The sequence below is a fragment of the Salvelinus sp. IW2-2015 genome, linkage group LG26 (genome assembly GCF_002910315.2).
Source record: "Salvelinus sp. IW2-2015 linkage group LG26, ASM291031v2, whole genome shotgun sequence".
NCBI classification, from domain to species: Eukaryota; Metazoa; Chordata; class Actinopteri; order Salmoniformes; family Salmonidae; genus Salvelinus; species Salvelinus sp. IW2-2015.
The window spans coordinates 14,720,471-14,742,281 of record NC_036866.1 but is presented as its reverse complement, the minus strand read 5'-3'; the positions used below and the strand labels follow the sequence as shown (position 1 = coordinate 14,742,281).

Below are 21,811 nucleotides of genomic sequence, written 5' to 3'. Positions count from 1 at the left end.
CACACCACATATTGTTTCCATCTCACACCCATTTGTAGAGGTCTGGCTGTGTCTTGTGTGTGTCTGACTGTGTGTGTCTGAGGGGGAGGTGTGTCTGTCTCCGTGCTCTCTGACCTGTCACCGTATGCTGTCCCTGACCCAGTGCTCATTGATATGCTTTAATTTTCTTTGACCATTCAGACTCCACTGAGCTTGATTCAATGACAGGAATTTATATTTTCTCTAGGAATGACCTAATACTTACTTATTCAATTCATTCAAATATGATAAATGATGAGAGCGACATGTCATTACCTCCATGTTAGATGTGACCATCAGAATTTAGAGCTGTCCAGACAAAGGACATTGATCAAACATGTAACCATGAGAGCCAATGTTTAAACATAACCCAGGGTCATCAGCTATCAACCAGTTGCCTTCATTCATATGTAACACCAGGAAAGCATACCTCCATTGTGGCTCCCACAGCACACAGTGTTATCCAGAGCCACACTTGTTACCGGGCGGCTTTCACATCTGGGCCATTTGCATTTTAATGTAAGTGTCAGATTAGGGGGCTTTTGTTTGTGTGAAAGCAGAGGAGTGTGACCGCCCAGGGAGTTTGACGCCCTTCACCGGTGCTCCGTCACGCCGCCTAATCCCATTCTGACATTTTACAGCACCATTACCTGCAGAAAGAAGCCCCTAATTAGGCAGTGTTATTTAATTAAGAGAGCCCAATGCGTGGCACCGCACATGTTAATCATTACTAATTTAGATGAGGGGGGACTCTGCTATTGCCAGGCTACACTGCTGCATGGGACGGGTGGAGGCAGGGGGCGGCTGCCTGCGTGCCCCATGTCCTCACCCAGTGGCGGGAGGGAGGGAGGCAGATGACCGCAGCCGCCCCTTTGACTGAGCTGGGTTATAGCAGCACATAAGAACATTGTCTCTGTTTACCACCATGCCTCTGTGTTCCTTGCGTGAGTGTCCCTGTCTAGCTGAGCAGGCGTAATGCCATAGACTAGTAGATTTAAAAGGCAGAATAAATGGGATGTTGTGGTATTTAGGTTCGGAGGGATTCCCTGCCGGAGTACCAAACATAAACATGACCAGGGGTGGAGAGACCATGCTATTTTTTGTAGCTGACGGTCGATATTTAGAGAGAGAGAGGAGAGACAGGTCTGTCATTACCTTAGTATCATAAGCCCACCTTCCCCTGCTGTTATCTGGGACAAGGGAGAGAGGCCTCATTGGGAGTTGGCCTCTTACAGGTCATCCTCATGCAGAGACATACAGACAGCTACTATCAACAGCATAGCACATTAACCTTGACAACTCTATGGGGAAGTCCACTGGGAACTGCAAATAGGAAAAAGCCTAACACAGTGTGTGTGTGTGCATACATCTGCATCAGTGGAGGCTGCTGAGGGGAGAACCGCTCAAAATAATGGACGGAACGGAGCAAATGGAATGCCATCAAACACCTGGAAACCATCTGTTTGATGTATTTGATACCATTCCACTTATACTGCTCCAGTCATTACCACAAGCCCGTTCTCCCCAATTCAGGKGMCTCCAACCTCCTGTGGTCTGCATGTGTGAATCTCTCTACCTTTTCATTATGTTTCACACCAGCCAGTCATGTCATTGATAGCATTTCATAATCTTGCCTTAAAGGCTACAGTTTTGCAAGCACTGTACTATAAATTGTTTGTGCTGCTCTGCAGACAATTTGCGATAAAATATGATTTATAAAATGTGTCCTGACATTTCTAAATGCCACACAGTGCAGAACCAATCTTCCCTTGAGGGACATCAAACAACTTGAAACGTGTCTTTTAATCAATATTTWAAAATGTGTAATGCATCTACAAGCAATCATTTTTTATAAAAGCTTACCACAGTTGGTTTTGTGTGTGTGTGCATGTGTGCGTGCCTGCCTGTGTGTTGATGTGTGACTTTATGTAAGTACTTGAGCACTTTCCCATCTCGAGAGGAGGTGGAAAGGTAAACTCAGAGCTTGTCTTGACTATCAAGTATAAAGTCATGGTCTGGCTGTATTTATCAAGTAAGGCAAAGCTACAAAGCCTGTCTCACCCACCTGTTTGTAGCCTTAATTAGCAGGCATATGCCAGCATCTACAAGCAATACTTTTTATAAAAGCTTATCACAGTTGATTTTGTGTGTGTGTGCGCGTGTGCGTTTTATCACTTGTGACATTGTAAAGCCCAAGTCAAGTGGATTTATAAGATTCTAGGACTTGCAGACTCCATTTAAGACTAGTTTAATGGAAGACTGATACAGTGGACAGATACTGGTGCTGGCCTGGAAAGWGCCTGCTGGTTATTCACCCCCACTCCCCCACTGTATGAGCCAGTAGAGTGATAAGAGACGAGAGAACTCTATCTGGAGGAAGTTTAATACAATATGTGGGCTGATGTCGCTCTGACTAAAAAAGAGGGGGATGGATGGAGATAGAGATTTTAAGTCGCCTTGGGAGATGATTTGGTGATAGGAGAGAGGCCCTTCCATGACAGCTTGATGTTCTTCAGTCAACCATTCTCCAGTCCAAAGCTGTGTATACTGTCAAATGTGTGCTCTTATGTACTGTACACACGGAGGAGACAGAAAAAACATCTCAATGTAGATGACGGAGGATCCCATGCCATGTTTGTGTACTGAAGTAGGCTAGACATCTCCGAGGCTCCAGAGGTTACACACCGGCCAGGTTCTTCCACAATCACTGATTGTGAAATTTAGAACAGAAGTACAAGAATCAAGCTTGGAAACTAGTGGACAGAAAGGAGCAGAGAAGAGAAAGGAAGGGCCAGAAGGGCTCAGTGGAGTACAATCTCTCACCGTGATGAATTATATACCCCTGTAGGTACAGTTGAAGTCAGAAGTTTACATACACTTAGGTTGGAGTCATTAAAAGTCATTTTTCAACCACTCCACACATTTCTTGTTAACAAACTATAGTTTTGGCAAGTCAGTTAGGACATCTACTTTGTGCATGACACAAGTAATTTTTCCAACAATTGTTTACAGAGATTATTTCACTTATATTCACTGTATCACAATTCCAGGGGGTCAGAAGTTTACATACACTAAGTTGACTGAGCCTATAAACAGCTTGGAAAATTACAGAAAATGATGTAATGGCTTTAGAAGCTTCTGATAGGCTAATTGACGCCATTTGTGTCAATAGGAGGTGTACCTGTGGATGTATTTCAAGTCCTACCTTCAAACTCAGTGCCTCTTTGCTTGACATCATGGGAAAATCAAAAGAAATAAGCCAAGACCTCTGAAAACATCTGGTTCATCCTTGGGAGCATTTTCCAAATGCCTGAAGGTACCACGTTCATCTGTACAAACAGTAGCACGCAAGTATAAACACCATGGGACCACACAGCCGTCATACCGCTCAGGAAGGAGAACCGTTCTGTCTCCTAGAGATGAACGTGCTTTGGTGTGAAAAGTGCAAATCAATCCCAGAACAACAGCAAAAGACCTTGTGAAGATGCTGGAGGAAACTGGTACAAAAGTATCTATATCCACAGTAAAATGAGTCCTATATCGACATATATCGACAACCTAAAAAGCCCCTCAGCAAGGAAGAAGCCAATGCTCCAAAACCGCCATAAAAAAGACAGATTATGGTTTGCAACTGCACATGGGGACAAAGATCGTACTTTTTGGAGAAATGTCCTCTGGTCTGATGAAACAAAAATAGAACTGTTTGGCCATAATGACCATTGTTATGTTTGGAGGAAAAAGGGGGAGGCTTGCGAAGAACACCATCCCAACCGTGAAGCAAGAGGGTGGCAGCATCATGTTTTYGGGGTGCTTTGCTGCAGGAGGGACCGGTGCACTTCACAAAATAGATGGCATCATGAGGATGGAACATTATGTGGATATATTGAAGTAACATCTCAAGACATCAGTCAGGAAGGTAAAACTTGATCGCAAATGGGTCTTCCAAATAGACAATGACCCCAAGCATACTTCCAAAGTTGTGGCAAAATGGCTTAAGGACAACAAAGTCAAGGTATTGGAGTGGCCATCACAAAGCCCTGACCTCAGTCTTATAGAAAATTTGTGAGCAGAACTGAAAAAGCGTGTGCGAGCAAGGAGGCCTACCAACATGACTCAGTTACACCAGCTCTGTCAGGAGTAATGGGCCAAAATTCACCCAACTTATCGTGGGAAGCTTGTGGAAGGCTACCTGAAACATTTGACCCAAGTTAAACAATTTAAAGGCAATGCTACCAAATACTAATTGAGTGTATGTAAACTTCTGACCCACTGGGAATGTGATGAAGGAAATAAAAGATGAAATAAATAATCCTCTATACTATTATTCTGACAGGGAATTTTTTACCAGGATTAAATGTCAGGAATTGTGAAACTGAGATGTAGATGTATTTGGCTAAGGTGTATGTAAACTTCTGACTTCAACTGTATATACAAAAAAAAAATATATATATATATATATATATATATATATATATATATATATTATTTAGCCTTTACTACTATAGCCCATAGAAACGCATTGATTTTACACATTCCTAATTGGCGAAACAGACAATCAAAAAATRAATCATAAGTTATAATGTTTTGAAGTGTTTGTCCTATGTCTAGGAGATATAACAAAGCTCAGGATTTTAGTTTTGTTTTTGGACACATATTTAAGCTCTTTTTTTGCTGGCACAAAACTACCACCATACTTCCATTCATTTGGTGTGGTAGCGGGTTACTTTCAGATGAGTCCCGTTACACTTGTGGGGGAGCAAAACGAGAGTCTCCCTTTTCCATAGTGGGGTGATATTCAGTTGTAGCCCAAACGGTTTGGACGCTACAGACAGAAGTTGGCACATCGGTGGTCCCGACTTCAGACAAGTCCCGTGGGGCTTGTGGGGGTCATAGAGCAAAACGGAGAACATAGTTAGTAGGCCAAACCGTTTGCTACAGACATTTTTGTAAGAAGACCGGTTTTCTGGATGTCTCCTGGTCTGACAAAGAGGACTGTAGCTCTGTCACTTTCCAACGCAGATGTGGAAGGCTGACTTAGGCGGATGTGGTGGATTAAGACGCAGCCCATGCAAAAAAACAGATATCTCTATATCTCTCTCTTAAACTGACGGATTTTGATGTATATATGTTAATTAGATTGACGCACAGGTGTAACTGGTTCACTGCTTTGCGCCACAGGAGCCATTTTGGATCCGATTATTCATGGTAGTTAGTGTACTGATGTTCCACCAGGAGGGAGCCATTTTGGATCTGATTATTCATGATAGCTACTGTACTGATGTTCCACCAGGAGGGAGTCATTTTTGATCTGATTATTCATGACAGCTACTGTACTGATGTTCCACGGCTGCCGTGAACACTCTCATTAGGTCAGAGGGTTCACGGCAGCCGTGGAAGTGTTGCCTTTAATCACACTGAGAGAAGAGTCCCCAAACTCTTCCTCTGTGCTCTTCTGCTGTCCATAGAAAAAAGGGCAAACATTGCTGCCTGGTAGAAGAGGTGCAATGTTTGCCCAATTTAGATAACCGTGGAGGAGGTGTAGAGAGGGCAAGTGTTTTCTCTGATACGGCCAGCTATCGGCTAGATTTAAGTCTGAGTTGTGCTGGGCTAGACAGCATTTCCAGGACTATCGATTATAATTTTGCAGTGGGTACACGACTCCCTGTGGGATCTCCTAGGCAACTGGACCGGGGCCAAGCTGCTGAGCATCTAACTGACTTAATGCAGGTAGGCCTATAAATCCCCATTCTAATCAAGTTTAGTTTTATTTACGGGCAAGGTGTTAAGTCACCTATGCCATGCCCCTCACGTTTCTGTTAATCAAGCCCTTTCACGGCAATCTAATGAATAGAGTATTGATGTCATATGATTTATATTGTAGCCTACCTTTAATGCAGCATCTTAATTGTATTTTTAATTAACAATCTATCTGTTTTCATGACTACAGAGACTGTCTATGTAGGCACAAGAAAACAGGTGCCATTTGGGGTAAATGGTTTGTCATAGGTTCTAGGAGACACTTGAAACAGAACAGTTATATGGTAGCACTTTTACTCTACACTGAGCATGAATGACAAGTCAGACAAAATGATGAGTAGGAATAAATTATACCACACCCCATCATATTTAACACATTCATTTTCAAAAGCAGCTCATTTTCATGACTTCAAAGAACATGAAAACAGCAGAAGAAGACAAGTGCCATTTGGGTTCAGTGGTTCGTTATAGCTGATAGCAATTCTGCCCCAGGACCACCTTCAATTCTTTATTATGTTTTGTTGCTAAGGGGAATTATGAGTTAATGGGTGAGAAAAGGGAGAGCAATTATCATTAATTGGAGATGAATACCTATTCAAGTTTAATTTAAACATGCCTAAGCTCTTTAATAGGATTTAATGGGATAATCCTGTACCGCTTTGAAAGAGTTGTATTTTCATTCACAAAACCAATGTCATGTACAGTCATTGTAAACACTAATAACATATCAAATAAATGCATGGGAAAGTAAAACAGGCATGGTTGTCATTTTCCAGATGCCTCTGTCCACAAATAAATATTTCATGGGTATTGTGTGGCAGGTTGGAAAACAGCCACGGAGCCAAAAGAGGATGAGTGGAGCTATTGACTTCAGAAACGACTCGCTGGAAAACTGCAGTGACCTGTCGGGTGGGAGAGGGAGGGAGGGAGGAGACCGCACCTACTGTACTTACCGCCCCCCAAAGAGAAGAAAAGAAGGATGAGGGAGGGAGGAGGCCCACCTGTTCCACTCAGCCTCTAAGATGCTGCCAGGAGATCAAACTGCTCCCTCCCTCATCCTTMTTTTCTTCTCTTTGGGGGGCGGTAAGTACAGTAGGTGCGGTTGTCATATAGACCTGGCTTGTGACCCAGTTTCTCCCAGTGTTATTACCAGGATAAGTTGGAAGATTAATGAATACCCTAAACAAAAGGCTCCTGCTCCCATCTCTACCTACAACAGGAAATATAGGAGGAATAACTAGGACTTCAGCGAATGCATGTCATCTTTTCCCTGCACCAAAGACAAACTGCATACCACAAATGGTTTCTTCTCCCATGCCCTTAGTATCAGGGATGGTGGCATGTCGCTAAGTAACAATGTTCTGTTAGTTCCAACAACCAATGGAGACATCTCATGCTTTTGGATAATGCTGATTTAAATTCACCTAGACACTGATAGAAATTTGCGAAATGGAAAGATAATTCCCAAAGAGTAGGGAGGTAAACAATTTCATGGAAGCTCAGTGTATATTGTTTACAACCCTGAGGGCCCCACAAAGGTAGAGCCGCTTGCCGTACACTGTTTTCACAGGGCTAGTTTGATTTGGATGGGATCTGACACTTAGCATCATGACACTTAGCAGGCGCAGTGACCGTTTTCTGTTTTTTCCCTCCCTCCCTCCCTCCCTCCCTCCCTCCCTCCCCACCTCCCTCCACCTTCCCTCTCATCCTCACTCTCTCTCTTTCTTTCTTCCTCTTTCTATCTCTCTTTTCTCTTCTAGGCCTCACATGGTGACAGAGCATGGGTATCAGGAACGAGAGCTTCATGAAGATTGCAGCAGTAGGGACGTGGAGTGGGGACTTTGTGACTGCATGGATGGTAAGAGAACAACCCAGTAGTAGCCCAACACTGATTAGAATCAACTAGAATATCAGCACAAAGATGAGGGTTTATACCCTTAGCACCTGGTCCCAAGCCAGATCAAACAGAAGTAGGCAGGAACAGAGCAACAGTGCGAGGTCACAGGAAACACAGGAAGCATACGTAGCGCACAGCGAGGGGTGAGAGTGGAGTAGAGGAGACCATAGCTGGATAGAGAGGAAGACGCGAGTGAGTGGGAGTAACCACGAACCCTGCGAAACTGCCCCACAGTATTGGGACCACTGCGAGTAGAGGAGAGACAACTTGTCAGCTTCCTAGCTCCATTATTATTTATGAGAAGAGAGAGAAGATGAGAGAGAGAAGAGAGAGAGAGAGAGAGAGAGAGAGAGATGAAGAGAAGAGAGAGAGAGAGAGAGAGAAGAGAGATAGAGAGATGAGAGAGAGAGGAGGAGGAGGAGGAGGAGAGGAGAGAGAGAGAGAGAGAGACGAGAGAGAGAGATAGAGAGAGAGAGAGAGAGGAGAGAGAGAGAGAGAGAGAGAGTAGAGAGAGAGAGAGAGAGAGAGAGAGAGAGAGAGAGAGAGAGAGAGAGAGAGAGAGAGCTGAATCCAGACATTACTCTGGCATTTTTTTCTTATTTTTATTTTTTTACAGTTGATTAATTCAACATGGCACTTTCAAGACGACCTCTGTGTGTCTCCTCGACAGAGCAGATATTTTGAATGTGTCATCGGTAGATGAGTGAGCAGGAAATTGGTGTTTTTGCAACACTGCTCATAACAACAATTATTTAATTATTTTCTCTACTAGGGCTGTGGTGGTCATGAAATATTATCAGCCGGTGATTGTCAAGCAAATAACTGCCAGTCTCACGTTAATTGACCGGTAATTAACATAAACACATTTAGGATCTCCTGGCTTCCACGCATAGCCTACAAGCCACTGATGCAGACCTTTGGAACATMCACATTTTAAAAAGTCGAATAAATTCATTAAATATATCCTAGACCATCATAATAAATCCATTATTTATTTTAGACAGGTCTAAAGAAACATGATATGAAGATAATGTCGTTTTTTCCGAAGAACAGAATAGCATACTCTGAGTTTTCCTTATGTTAGGCCCTGCCATATGGCTTTGGGCTACAGTAGTTCATTTAGCAGACAAGATTCGCTTAGAATTCCGTGGCGTTATTTTATAKTATTTTATAGTATGAAGAATACAATTGAACATAGCTAAATAAAATATAAATATTTTCTAGAAAACAATTTCCGATGGAGTGAGCACATGCGGCTATTCTGTGTTGAGGAGTAAACAAAGAAACAGGTCCTCCTATATGGTTAATTTAGTGTTATTTATGCAACTTTAGTTGTGATACAAACGTTGGCTGCATGGCTGATTTGAAAAGTCGCATGAAAGGCATGAACTCTGCTTTGTTTCTTGTGCAGGCTGCACACACTCTGTCACAATTTGACAAGCACTTGATAATATTCTCACCAGGCCTCGAATGTCATGGCAGCATCCCCCTTGTGTGGCCGTAATGCCCTTGGGCTGAATATAATAATTATAGCCTAATTCCCTTCTCACGGCTGCCAATCTCCGTGCTCCGTGGCACCTCTCGCTCACATGGCTCTCTCAGATATCTCAATTCTTATTTGCCAATRCCCGTYATGTGATCGGGTCCTTCTCACAGGCATCTCAGTTCCGAAGTAGGCTACAAGYGAAGACAGACACATCTGGAACGCAACTGCATGCGTCTTTCTTAACGAATTCTGAGGCGCATACTGTCCACATTTACTTTTTTGTCAGCCAACAAGATGAGTAGGCCTAATAAACAGCAAAAGCATTAGCCTATGTCAATCTACAGTCGTGGCCAAAAGTTCTGAGAATGACACAAATATACATTTTCACAGTTTGCTGCTTCAGTGTCTTTAGATATTTTTGTCAAATGTTACTATGGAATACTGAAGTATAATTACAAGCATTTCATAAGAGAGAGAGAGAGAGCAAATCTACCATTCCAGTGTTTTACTTGCTATATTGTATTTACTTCGCCACCATGGCCTTATTTTGCCTTTACCTCCCTTATCTCACCTCATTTGCTCACATTGTATATAGACTTATTTTTCTACTGTATTATTGACTGTATGTTTGTTTTACGCCATGTGTAACTGTGTTGTTGTATGTGTCGAACTGCTTTTCTTTATCTTGGCCAGGTCACAATTGTAAATGGCATGCTGTCAATGAACTTCTGGGCCACATCCTGACTGATGGCAGCCCATTCTTGCATAATCAATGCTTGGAGTTTGTCAGAATTTGTGGKTTTTTGTGGGTTTTTGTTTGTCCACCCGCCTCTTGAGGATTGACCACAAGTTGTCAATGGGATTAAGGTCTGGGGAGTTTCCTGGCCATGGACCCAAAATATCGATGTTTTGTTCCCCGAGCCACTTAGTTATCACTTTTGCCTTATGGCAAGGTGCTCCATCCTGCTGGAAAAGGCATTGTTCGTCACCAAACTGTTCCTGGATGGTTGGGAGAAGTTCCTCTCGGGGGATGTGTTGGTACCATTCTTTATTCATGGCTGTGTTCTTAGGCAAAATTGTGAGTGAGCCCTCTCCCTTGGCTGAGAAGCAACCCCACACATGAATGGTCTCAGGATGCTTTACTGTTGGCATGACACAGGACTGATGGTAGCGCTCACCTTGTCTTCTCCGGACAAGCTTTTTTCCGTATGCCCCAAACAATCGGAAAGGAGATTCATCAGAGAAAATGACTTTACCCCAGTCCTCAGTAGTCCAATCCCTGTACCTTTTGCAGAATATCAGTCTGTCCCTGATGTTTTTCCTGGAGAGAAGTGGTTTCTTTGCTGCCCTTCTTGACACCAAGCCATCCTCCAAAAGTCTTTGCCTCACTGTGCGTGCAGATGCACTCACACCTGCCTGCTGCCATTCCTGAGTTAGCTCTGTACTGGTGGTGCCCCAATCCTGCAGCTGAATCARCTTTAGGAGATGGTCCTGGCGCTTGCTGGACTTTCTTGGGTGCCCTGAAGCTTTCTTCACAACAATTGAACCGCTCTCCTTGAAGTTCTTGATGATCCAATAAATGGTTGATTTTAGGTGCAATCTTACTGGCAGCAATATCCTTGCCTGTGAAGCCCTTTTTGTGCAAAGCAATGATGACGGGATGTGTTTCCTTGCAGGTAACCATGTTTGACAGAGGAAGAACAATGATTCCAAGCACCAACCTCCTTTTGAAGCTTCCAGTCTGTTATTCAAACTCAATCAGCATAACAGAGTGATCTCCAGCCTTGTCCTCGTCAATAATCACACCTGTGTTAACGAGAGAATCACTGACATGATGTCAGCTGGTCCTTTTGTGGCAGGGCTGGAATGCAGTGGAAATATTTGGGGGGGATTCATTTAATTTGCATGGCAAAGAGGGACTTTGCAATTAATTGCAATTCATCTGATCACTCTTCATAACATTCTGGAGTATATGCAAATTGCCATCATACAAACTGAGGCAGCAGACTTTGTGAAAATTTATATTTGTGTCATTCTCAAAACTTTTGGCCACGACTGTACTATCCCCCATAGTACAAAAGTTAACCTATTCTATTGGTCAACTTGTCCTTCTGTGCGAGAAATAAATATTCCAAACAGTTGTGGGATGCGATAGATCCCAAATTAATCAAACCACTCGCATCAAAAATGCAACAGATCAGAACGTTTAGCTTAAAATGTTGATCAACTATTAAGCTATCTCTTCACATAATAAGCGCAGCAGTGCTCATACGGAAGTAAAGTTGCAAAAAAGCCATGTGCTGTTTCTACTGCAAACACTGGGCATCATTCACAAGTGGTGTAAAATGGCGCTGATAGAGAGGGCAGCTGTGCTTCTAGCCCCTAGGCAACTTTGCAGTATTTTTTTAATGTGTTATTTCTTACATTATTAGGCCAGACATGTTTTTGTGTTATTACATACAGCTGAGACGAACTTTTGGATATCAGAGCGGCGGTACTTACCAGCATTTACGACCAGGAAAACAACTTTCCAGAATTGGATCCTTTGTTCTACCCATAGGGCCTAGGGCAATTGAACTGATTCCAGAGGCTGACCCAAAACATCGCTGGCAGAGAAGAGGTACGCGGAGTGGACTTTTAGTCCGACTCAGGAGGCGCGCATACCACCCACCGCTTCCGAGTATATTGTTCAGTCTCTGGATAATAAAGTTGATGAACTGAGGGTGAGGATCTCCTTACAGAGATTGTAACATACTCTGTTTCATGGAAACATGGCTCTCTCGGGATTTACTGTCTGAGTACGTACAGCAAGTTGGGTTCTCAGTTCATTGCGCCGACAGGAATAAATATCTCTCCAGGAAGAAGGGCGGGGGTGTATGTTTCATGATTAGCTACTCATGGTGTGATTGTGATAACATACAGGAACTCAAGTCCTTTTGTTTACCCGACCTAGAATACCTCACAAATGCGAACCGTATTACCTTCCAAGAGAATTCTCTTCGGTTATTGTCACAGCCGTGTATATTCCCCCTCAAGCCGATACCACAACGGCCCTCAAAGAACTTCACTGGACTTTATCCAAACTGGAAACCACGTATCCTGAGGTCACATTTATTGTAGCTGGGGATTTTAACAAAGCAAATTTGAGGAAAGTGCTATCGAAGTTCTATCAACACATCGACTGTAATACTCGTTCTGCTAAAACTCTCGACCACTGCCACAACTTCCGGGATGCCTACAAGGCCCTCCCTTGCCCTCCATTCGGCAAATCYAAATCATGACTCCATTTTGCTCCACTCTTCCTATAGGCAGAAACTCAAAAAGGAAGTACCCGTGCTAAGGACTATTCAACGCTGGTCTGACCAATCAGAATCCACGCTTCAAGATTGTTTTGATTACGCGGACTGGGATATGTTCCGGGTAGCTTCCGAGAATAACATTGACGAATACACTGATACGGTGACTGAGTTTATCAGGAAGTGTATAGGAGATGTTGTACCCACTGTGACTATTAAAACCTACCCTAACCAGAAACCGTGGATAGATGGCAGCATTCACGCAAAACTGAAAGCGCAAACCCTCCGCATTTAACCATGGCAAGGTGACTGGGAATATGGCAGAATACAAACAGTGTAGTTATTCCCTCCGTAAGGCAATCAACGTCAAAAAACCTCAATATAGAGACAAAGTGGAGTCGCAATTCAACGGCTCAGACATGAGACGTATGTTGCAGGGTCTACAGACAATCACGGACTACAAAAGGAAAACCAGCCATGTTGCGGACACCAATGTCTTGCTTCCGGACAAGCTAAACACCTTCTTCGCCCGATTTGAGGATAACACAGTGCCACCGACGCGGTCCGCTACCAAGGACTGTGAGCTCCTCTTCTCCATGGCCGACGTGAGTAAGACATTTAGGCGTGTTAACCCTTGCAAAGCTGCCGGCCCAGACGGCATCCCTAGCCGCGTCCTCAGAGCATGGCAGACCAGCTGGCTGTTGTGTTTACGGACGTATTCTATCTCTCCATATCCGTCTGCTGTCCAAACATGCTTCAAGATGGCCATAATTGTTCCTGTACCCAAGAATGCAAAGGTAACTAAACTAAATGACTTTCGCCTCGTAGCACTCACTTCTGTCATCATGAAGTGCTTTGAGAGACTATTCAAGGGTCATATCATCTCTACCTTACCTGACACCCTAGACCCACTTAAATTTGCTTGCCGCCCCAATAGATCCACAGACGATGCAATCGCCATCGCACTGCACACTGCCCTATCCCATCTGGACAAGAGGAATACCTATGTAAGAATGCTGTTCATTGACTATCGCTCAGCGTTCAACACCATAGTACCGTCCAAACTCATCATTTGGCTCCCGAGTGGCGCAGTCGTCTAAGGCACTGCGTCTCAGTGCATGAAGCGTCACTGCAGTACCTGGTTTGTATCCAGGCTGCATCACATCCAGCTGTGATTTGGAGTCCCATAGGGCGGCGCACAATTGGCCCAGCGTCGTCCGGGTTTGGCTGGGGTAGGCAGTCATTGTAAATAAGAATTTCCGAGCGAAGTATTGAAAAACTAACAGGTCTGTGAGAGCCAGAATTCTTACTGGTTGGTAGGTGATCAAATACTTATGTCATGCAATAAAATGCAAATGAATTACTTAAAAATCATACAATGTGATTTTCTGGATTTTTGTTTTAGATTCGGTCCCTCACAGTTGAAGTGTACCTATGATAAAAATGACAGACCTCTACATGCTTTGTTAGTAGGAAAACCTGCAAAATTGGCAGTGTGTCAAATACTTGTTCTCCCCACTGTATATATTGTATCCTATACTTTTCTAATGTATCTTACTCTATGCCTCTCTGACATTGCTCGTCCATATATTTTTATATTCTAATTCCATTCCTTTAACTAGATTTGTGTGTATTGTGTATATGTTGTGTATTTGTTAGATATTACTTGTTAGATATTACTGCACTGTTGGAGCTAGAATCACAAGAATTTCGCTACACCTGCAATAACATCTGCTAACCATGTGTATGTGACCAATAAAATGTTATTTGATTTGAGCCTATAGAAATGTTGCGCAACATGATCTCATGGGTTTTCATGAAGTGTTTGATTATATTTTCGATAACATTTGCATTGATGTCAGAGTGATTAGAGGGACAATAGAGTGCTGAGTACCAGGCAGTTAGCAAGTTTGGTAGACTACTAATGACCATCAGCAGCATCAGAGCTCGGAGAAGCCTAGTTACCGTTTGGAATTTGACTCCGGTCATGACTCGTGACCTCCGGTGTGGCGGTAATACGGTCACCAAAACACCCCTATTCTCAACAAAATCTTTCTCCACTCTCTCTGCCTGAAGGAGATGTGGCCTGCTGACAAATGACCCTCGCCCCAATGAAGTCCCTTCTCCGAAAGTCTGGATTTGCATAGTTGGGTATAACAACCCTTTAAAATCTAAATGAATGTTGATCGAAAATAAATAAACCTAGATTACTTTTAATGATTGACTGTATAGCATAGGAATATAAACAAAGCAATGCCATTTGAATTGATTATGCCATTCCATTGCGGCGTTCCATCGGCAGAATGGCAAATTCTAAACATCCATTTTAACACTGTATTCACAATGAAATAACACAAGCTCAATCTGGTACGAATGTGATTCTATGAATTAATTTTAGCCTCATTCAGAGATCACTCAGAAATGAATAATTCCTGGAAACACCATCTCAGTTTGATGTTAGTTTATTTCTCCCTCACACATGTCACGTGTTAAGTTACCCTGTTTTATTCCCAGGTCACTGACATGATGCTCCAGGACCAGCACTACCCAGACTGGGGCAAAGCTGCCAGAAGGTTCTGGAAACAAGGCAACCACAGGATCATCCTCTTCTGGTATGTTCTATTCTCCAGTCTAATGCATTTACAGTATGCTGCCTCTGAGCACAATCAGTGTATGTGTACATGTGTGTGCTAGGGATTATGAGTACGTGTGTGTGGGTGCTAGGGTTCATGAGTATGTGTGTGTGCATTAGCATGCATGTATTCATTCATGTATTGGTATTCAGACAAAGCCCTGTGCTCCTCGTGGGGTTACACACAGTAACACACAGTCAATAGCCCTGTTAATCTTTCACCTTTAATTAGAAGAACAGGAAGAGGAAATCAATAGACACAGCAAGGTCACGAGGCCAGCTATACCCCTGCCCTTTACAACACACACACACACACACACACAACCACACACACACACACACACACCACAAACACACACACACACCACACACAACACACACACAACACACACACACACACACACACACACAACACACACACACAACACACACACACACACACACAAGCTGCCCTTTAACCGTCACTGGGGAGCCTAGAGCATAGGTCTATGACCCACTCAAACTGTTACACTGTGCCCAATAATGCTTATTACAAAGGAGCGGTCAATGGTCGTTTTAGACAGTCCTGGTCTAAATATATCTCACGGTCACCTGTGGTCCCAGAGGGGGTCACTCCACCAGGTCAGCATGAAAATGGTTCGCTACTGCCAGTCAAACATGACAGGTTGATCCCCTTATCTCAAATCAAAGTTTATTGGTCGCGTACACAGTTTAGCAGATGTTATAGCGGGTGCAGCGAAATGCTTGTGTTATTGGCTCCGAACAGTACAGTACAAATTTCAAAAAATTACACAAATAATCAAAAACAAGAAATCAAGAATGTCCAAACGAATCTAATTAACAACCCCAAAAATACTGTATCAGTAATCCAAATGCAATCTGTGGATAAACTCAAAAATGTACAGCAGTAGATATATTACAGTGAGTTATGTCAGCAATCCAGTATATAAATATGCAGTGTGTATAAACAGTGTAACTGAAATCCATTGTACAGTAGTAGATCTATGTCCCTAATGCTGGTTATTGGACAAGACACTAGGGTCACTACTGGGATGGGGATATTTGAGTTTATGTACAAACATCAACATGTGTTGGAGTAGTTTGGTATTATCTGAGCATTTCCATTTGTAAATTACCAATAAATGGAAGTTCAAAGTCACACTCTCCAATGCATTATGTTTCCCATAGAATTGATTGTTCTTCTATTTTAGGATGCAGAGTGTCGAAATATAGTCTCTGTGGCTCCTCTGGAAGCCTTTGTCTTATTAATGAATGCCCCCAGTCTGACTGTCACAATCAATGTGTACTCTCGGGAGAAAGTATGATTTGTAAATCTCAAATACTGGTTGAGAAAGTATGATTCATAAATATGTTGAGGAATGTATCTTGACATTATGCGGCAAAGAATCTGGGTAAATCACAAATGACAGTTACAAAAATCAGTAATCTGGACTGGATTTAGATTTTWAAATGCAAACTGACTCACAACAATTGAAATATGATATGATGAACTTGGTGCAAGCTACCGGCAATGCAGCCAGTCACCATGGGGATGCAACAACCCACACAACACCAGTGTAATAATTACTGAATGACATTGAAACAAGTACAAAGAGGAGCCAAATATAGTTTGCTAAATCTAAAGTCCATAACACACAGATAAACATCAAATGATACCTAACAGAATTATTAACCATCATTAATATTTACATAAACCTATGATAACTTCCTGTTATAATTATATTGTTGTTGTGTACTTTAGAGAAATGAGCAGAAGGCGAATTATTGTCGTCCGCCGTAACAAATGGACTAATAAAGTGGTAATTAGTAAATCTGTGGAGTGTCCCAGGTTATTAACAGGAAAGTAATGCGGTTTTACTTCCGGTCTCCTCCAGGACGGTCCTGATCACTCTGACATCAGTGGTTTTGCTGGTCATCAGCACTGACTGGATCAGCTGGGACAACCTGAACCGGGGATTTCTGCCCAGCGATGAGGTCTCCAGGGCCTTCCTGGTATCCTTCATCCTGGTCTTTGACCTGCTCATTGTCATGCAGGTAGGGGCTCCCCCATGGCCAATTAAAAACTAGCTGGACTCCTATACTCTCCCCCACTTTTCCCTCTATCTCTCCACTTCCTCACCCCTCCCTCAGCCACAGGGGCAGCAGGTAGCCTAGTGGTTAGAGTGTTGGGCCAGTAACTGAAAGGTTGCTAGATCAAATCCCCGAGCTGACAAGGTAAAAATCTGTCGTTCTGCCCCTGAACAAGGCAGTAACCCACTGTTGCTAGGCTGTCATTGTAAATAAGAATTTTCTCTTAACTGACTTGCCTAGTTAAATAAAGGTTAAATAAAAAAGGGTCACTGTGGTACTTGGATGAGAGAGGGAGACATTTAATCAGTCTGAACCTGCATGTCTACTTACCCCTAATCCATCATCCACCCAGCTATCCAGCAATCCCCCCATCCGGCCATGCTTCAGGCAAGGAACTACACCCTCTCCTCCTCCGTGAACCCAGGCCTTCCTTAATGATGACTCATAAAATGTTATGTTTTCTTTCCTTTTTTCCACCCAATGTTCTCCATCCCACAGKAGACTATACATCAATGAAGGATTTGTCAGTGGCATACTCATGAATATGCAAATATTTTGTCTGGGTAGAAAATGCATAACAGTGTTTCAAAGAGAGAAGGCTTTCAGCCCAGTGGCTCCAAGCTAAATGCAGACTGGTTGGTTTGTAACGCTAGCCGGATTTAGTTTGGCTTCTGCTAATGTTTAATGAACATACATTATATATACAAAAGTATGTGGACACCCCTTCAAATTAGTGGACTTGGCTATTTCAGCCACACCCGTTGCTGAAGGAAAGGATGCCACCTTTCCAACAAGTCAGTTTGTCAATTTTTTACCCTGCTAGAGATGCCCCAGTCAACTGTAAGTGCTGTTATTGTGAAGTGAAACCGTCTAGGAGCAACAACGGCTCAGCCGTGAATTGGTAGGCCACATAAGCTCACAGAATGGGACTGCCGAGTGTTGAAGTGCCTAGTGCGTAAAAATCGTCTGTCCTTGGTTGCAACACACACTACCGAGTTCCAAACTGCCTCTGGAAGCCACGTCAGCACAATAACTGTTCRTCGGGAGCTTCACGAAATGGGTTTTTATGGCCGAGCAGCCGCAAAAGCCTAAGATCACCATGCACAATGCCAAGTGTCGGCTGGAGTGGTGTAAAGCTCGCCGCCATTGGACTCTGGAGCAGTGGAAACACGTTCACTGGAGTGATGAATCACGCTTCACCATCTGGCAGTCCGACGGACAAATCTGGGTTTCGTGGATGCCAGGTGAACGTAACCTGCCCGAATGCAAAGTGTCAACTGTAAAGTTTGTTCCCCCATACGAGGTCCATACAGAAATTGTTTGTTGAGATTGGTCTGCACAGAGCACTGACTTCAACCCCATCGAACATCTTTAGGATGAACACCTTTGGGACGAGCCAGACCTAATTGCCCAACATCATCGCCCAACCTCACTAATGCTCTTGTGGCTGAATGGAAGGAAGTCTCCACAGCAATGTTACAACATCTAGTGAAAAGCCTTCCCAGAAGAGTGGAGGCTGTTATAGCAGCAAAGGGGTGACCAACTCCATATTATTGCCTATGATTTTGGAATGAGATGTTCGATGAGCAGGTGTCCACATACTTTTGGTCATGTAGTGTATTTCCACAGCTTTGTTGTTTTAAAGGATATGGAGTAGTCTAATCTGTAGTATCCCTTAAATGTCTGTTTCTACATTATTCATTATTGAAACTACCTAGTAGCTGCTCATGGATAAGTACACAACCTTATTGTGTCAATAATACCTCAGCCTACCTTATTCTGCACACTTGGCACCTGTTGTTACCACACTTTTATTATTAGCTAACACAAATTATTTATCTGTAGCACAATAACTGACAAAAAAGAACGAATCCGATATAATGTATTTTCAATGCTATTTAATTTACCTCAGCTCAGCCATTCAATAGTTTAAAATGATTTTATTACAAGATTACAACTTCTCACAACTTTTTTCCATGCCTGCTTTTGTTTGCATAGGCCTCCTTGCTCTTCACCGGGGTCCCTTTCCATCTCAGAAACAGGACAAGGCATAGTGACCATCTTGGTCCTGTATGGCTCAGTTGATAGAGCATGTTGTCTGTAATGCCAGAGTTGTTGGTTTGATTCCTGGRGCCACCCATATGTAAAATGTGTGCATGCATGACTGTAAGTGACTTTGAATTAAAGTGTCTGTTAAATGGCATATATTATTATTATTCAGCATGCTGTCAGTTTCAGCTCTCATTTCCTGCCTCATGACTACAGCAGTCTCCATAGTATGACATCCCTATTTTGACTCCCTGGCCCCAGCCAGTACCCAACTACCCACCAATCACATCACCCCTGCATCTTTCAGATTTCGTTGTTTATGATTGCTAGCCTCCTCTCGTTTTCTGCTCTGTGTACAGCAAGCACGTTTACTACGGTTATTTATGATTTCAATTAGTCCCCGCCGGTAGTACTCACATGGATCTGAGGCTGGCTGTCCATGCACTTTACTCTGGTAAAGTCAATAAACACTCCTCTACTCCGCCTCTATGTCACGGCCTTTGAAATGGCTTCATTCACCTTCATATGTACATGTTCTGTCTGGTACAGTCTCAAAAATGTTGGGTTGTTTGGATGACCCAACTGCAGGGTGCAGGCATTGGGCCACTTAGTTGGGTTGTTTTCTAAAACGAGCAAGGTTGAGTTGTTAGTGCTGGGTTATTGATGCTGGGTTATTGATGCTGGGTTATTGAGATATGACCCAGCGGGTTAGATCAGAAGACTGGAGGTGTGGCTTAGTAGAGTTGTGGCTTTTAGATAGTTATGTTTGGCCACCTGTGAGAGTAAGCGTCATTCTGGTTAATCTGTTCTGTTGTATTGTTATCACATGATAAGGTTGAACACAGACACTTTTGAAGCTTTACTGAAGCTAACGGAGTTCCTTAAAAGCCTATACAAATCTCAATGTTGTGATAGACATCACGTTGTTGCAATGTGTAAAAAATCCTGTTATTATAGTAGAATATGTAATGTGTAAAAAAATTTAAGGAACAGTTTTATTTGCAGTGTACAAACTTAAAGTGGYACTCCAGTCTCCTTTTCAGCTCATATGTCATCTGATTTACAAAAGGCACATCTCAATAGGTGGTCCAGGTAAGTCATGAACTAGCACAAGTGAGGGGGGTGGGCCTTTCCTCTTTTGTTCTCTGTTGTTCCTCAAGTGAGGGGCAAGGCCGATGACATCATGACTTCCCATCAAACCAACTCCTTGAATGCCCTACTCCTTGAAGTTTGCAGTTGTCTAACCACTATTTTTCTCAAAACATATATATTTTTTTACCTTTTAGTGTGTGTACTGTATTTATACTTGAGAAAAAGCTTTTCAACAAGAAAAGTAAAAAACATGATGAACAGGAATGACATTTACTCTCACGGATGGCCAAAAATAACTGCCGGAAGCCACATCCCTAATAAGCCACACCTCCTGAAAAGAACCTGAGGATTACATTAAAAAAGACCCAGCTGCTGGGTCAACCCAGCATGAAAATGAATAAAACCCAAGTGATGGTTAAATTAACCCATGTTTGGGTTATCCCAATACTAAACAATACATGAATTGCACTATAACGGCGACAAGCGATGCCCAGAAACTGTTAGGGTCTACATAAAGCTGTCCCAACAGCACAATGGAGTGAATCCTTACCACCGCTACACCTGGCTATCAGCAGAGCCTTGTCTGGCAGCGAAACAGTTCATTCAGCCTTGTTTACTGCTTTCTTTTGAAAACATAGCTGATATGGCTGACCATATCTCCCTGGCATATTACATCATATAAGACATTTTTGRACTCACCTTGTTGTGCGCGGCGGTCCTTCATTGGCAAATTTTGTCATCAAAGAAAAATATTTTCAATTCCAAGTTGAATGACCGTTCAAAACGTATTTTTTCAGTCTGACTGTCACAATACAGAGGCGGATGCAAGATGCAAGCAACGATGGTTTAAATGAAACAGTTTACAGCATCAACAGGACAGACAGAATATACTCAGACGGAATCCCCAACCAGGGCCTAGGGCGCATCCTCTGATGATAGCGTGCTGAGAAATCCAAGGGAGTGTGTCCGGCTGGGTAGGAAGGAGCACAGCAGATAATCCACACAAGGGCGGCGGAGAGAATGAGCACTGACACACGACACAACCTCAGGGAAGAAACAACGATCTGACAACAAGAAACACAGGTTACAGAACATATAAAGGGAAGATAATTAATTCCAGCTGGCGCAGACAATCAGGCCAAGATTGGGAACCACGCCCACACACAACACGAGAGAGAGAGAGAGAGAGAGCGAAAGAGAAAAAGAGAGAGTGAGGCAGTGGATTCATGAACCGTGACAATACCCCCCCCTAGAACGCCTCTTGGCGTTCCCAGGCAAATTTACCTGTCGATTGAATCATCGATAAGGGAGTGATCCAGAATGTCCCTAGCGGTACCCAACTTCTCTCCTCCGGACCGTAACCTCCCAGTCTACCAGGTACTGGAATCCGCGTCCCCTCCTTCTCGAGTTCAAAATCCGATGACAGAAAAGGTGGTCTCCCCATCAACAAGTCGTGGCGGCGGGGGAACCGGGCCGGCGGTTAATGCGTGCCT

General features: G+C 43.2%; 1 protein-coding gene across 1 annotated transcript in view; it reads left to right on the top strand.

Annotated features, from left to right (window-relative positions):
• LOC111952103 (transmembrane protein 117-like) overlaps window positions 1–21,811 on the top strand; it is a 90,932-nt gene that overhangs the window by 59,479 nt on the left and 9,642 nt on the right. Inside the window, 4 exon segments of the mRNA XM_023970586.1 lie at window positions 7,536–7,553; window positions 7,555–7,633; window positions 14,969–15,066; window positions 16,982–17,141. Coding sequence (XP_023826354.1) covers window positions 7,536–7,553; window positions 7,555–7,633; window positions 14,969–15,066; window positions 16,982–17,141 — 355 coding nt within the window.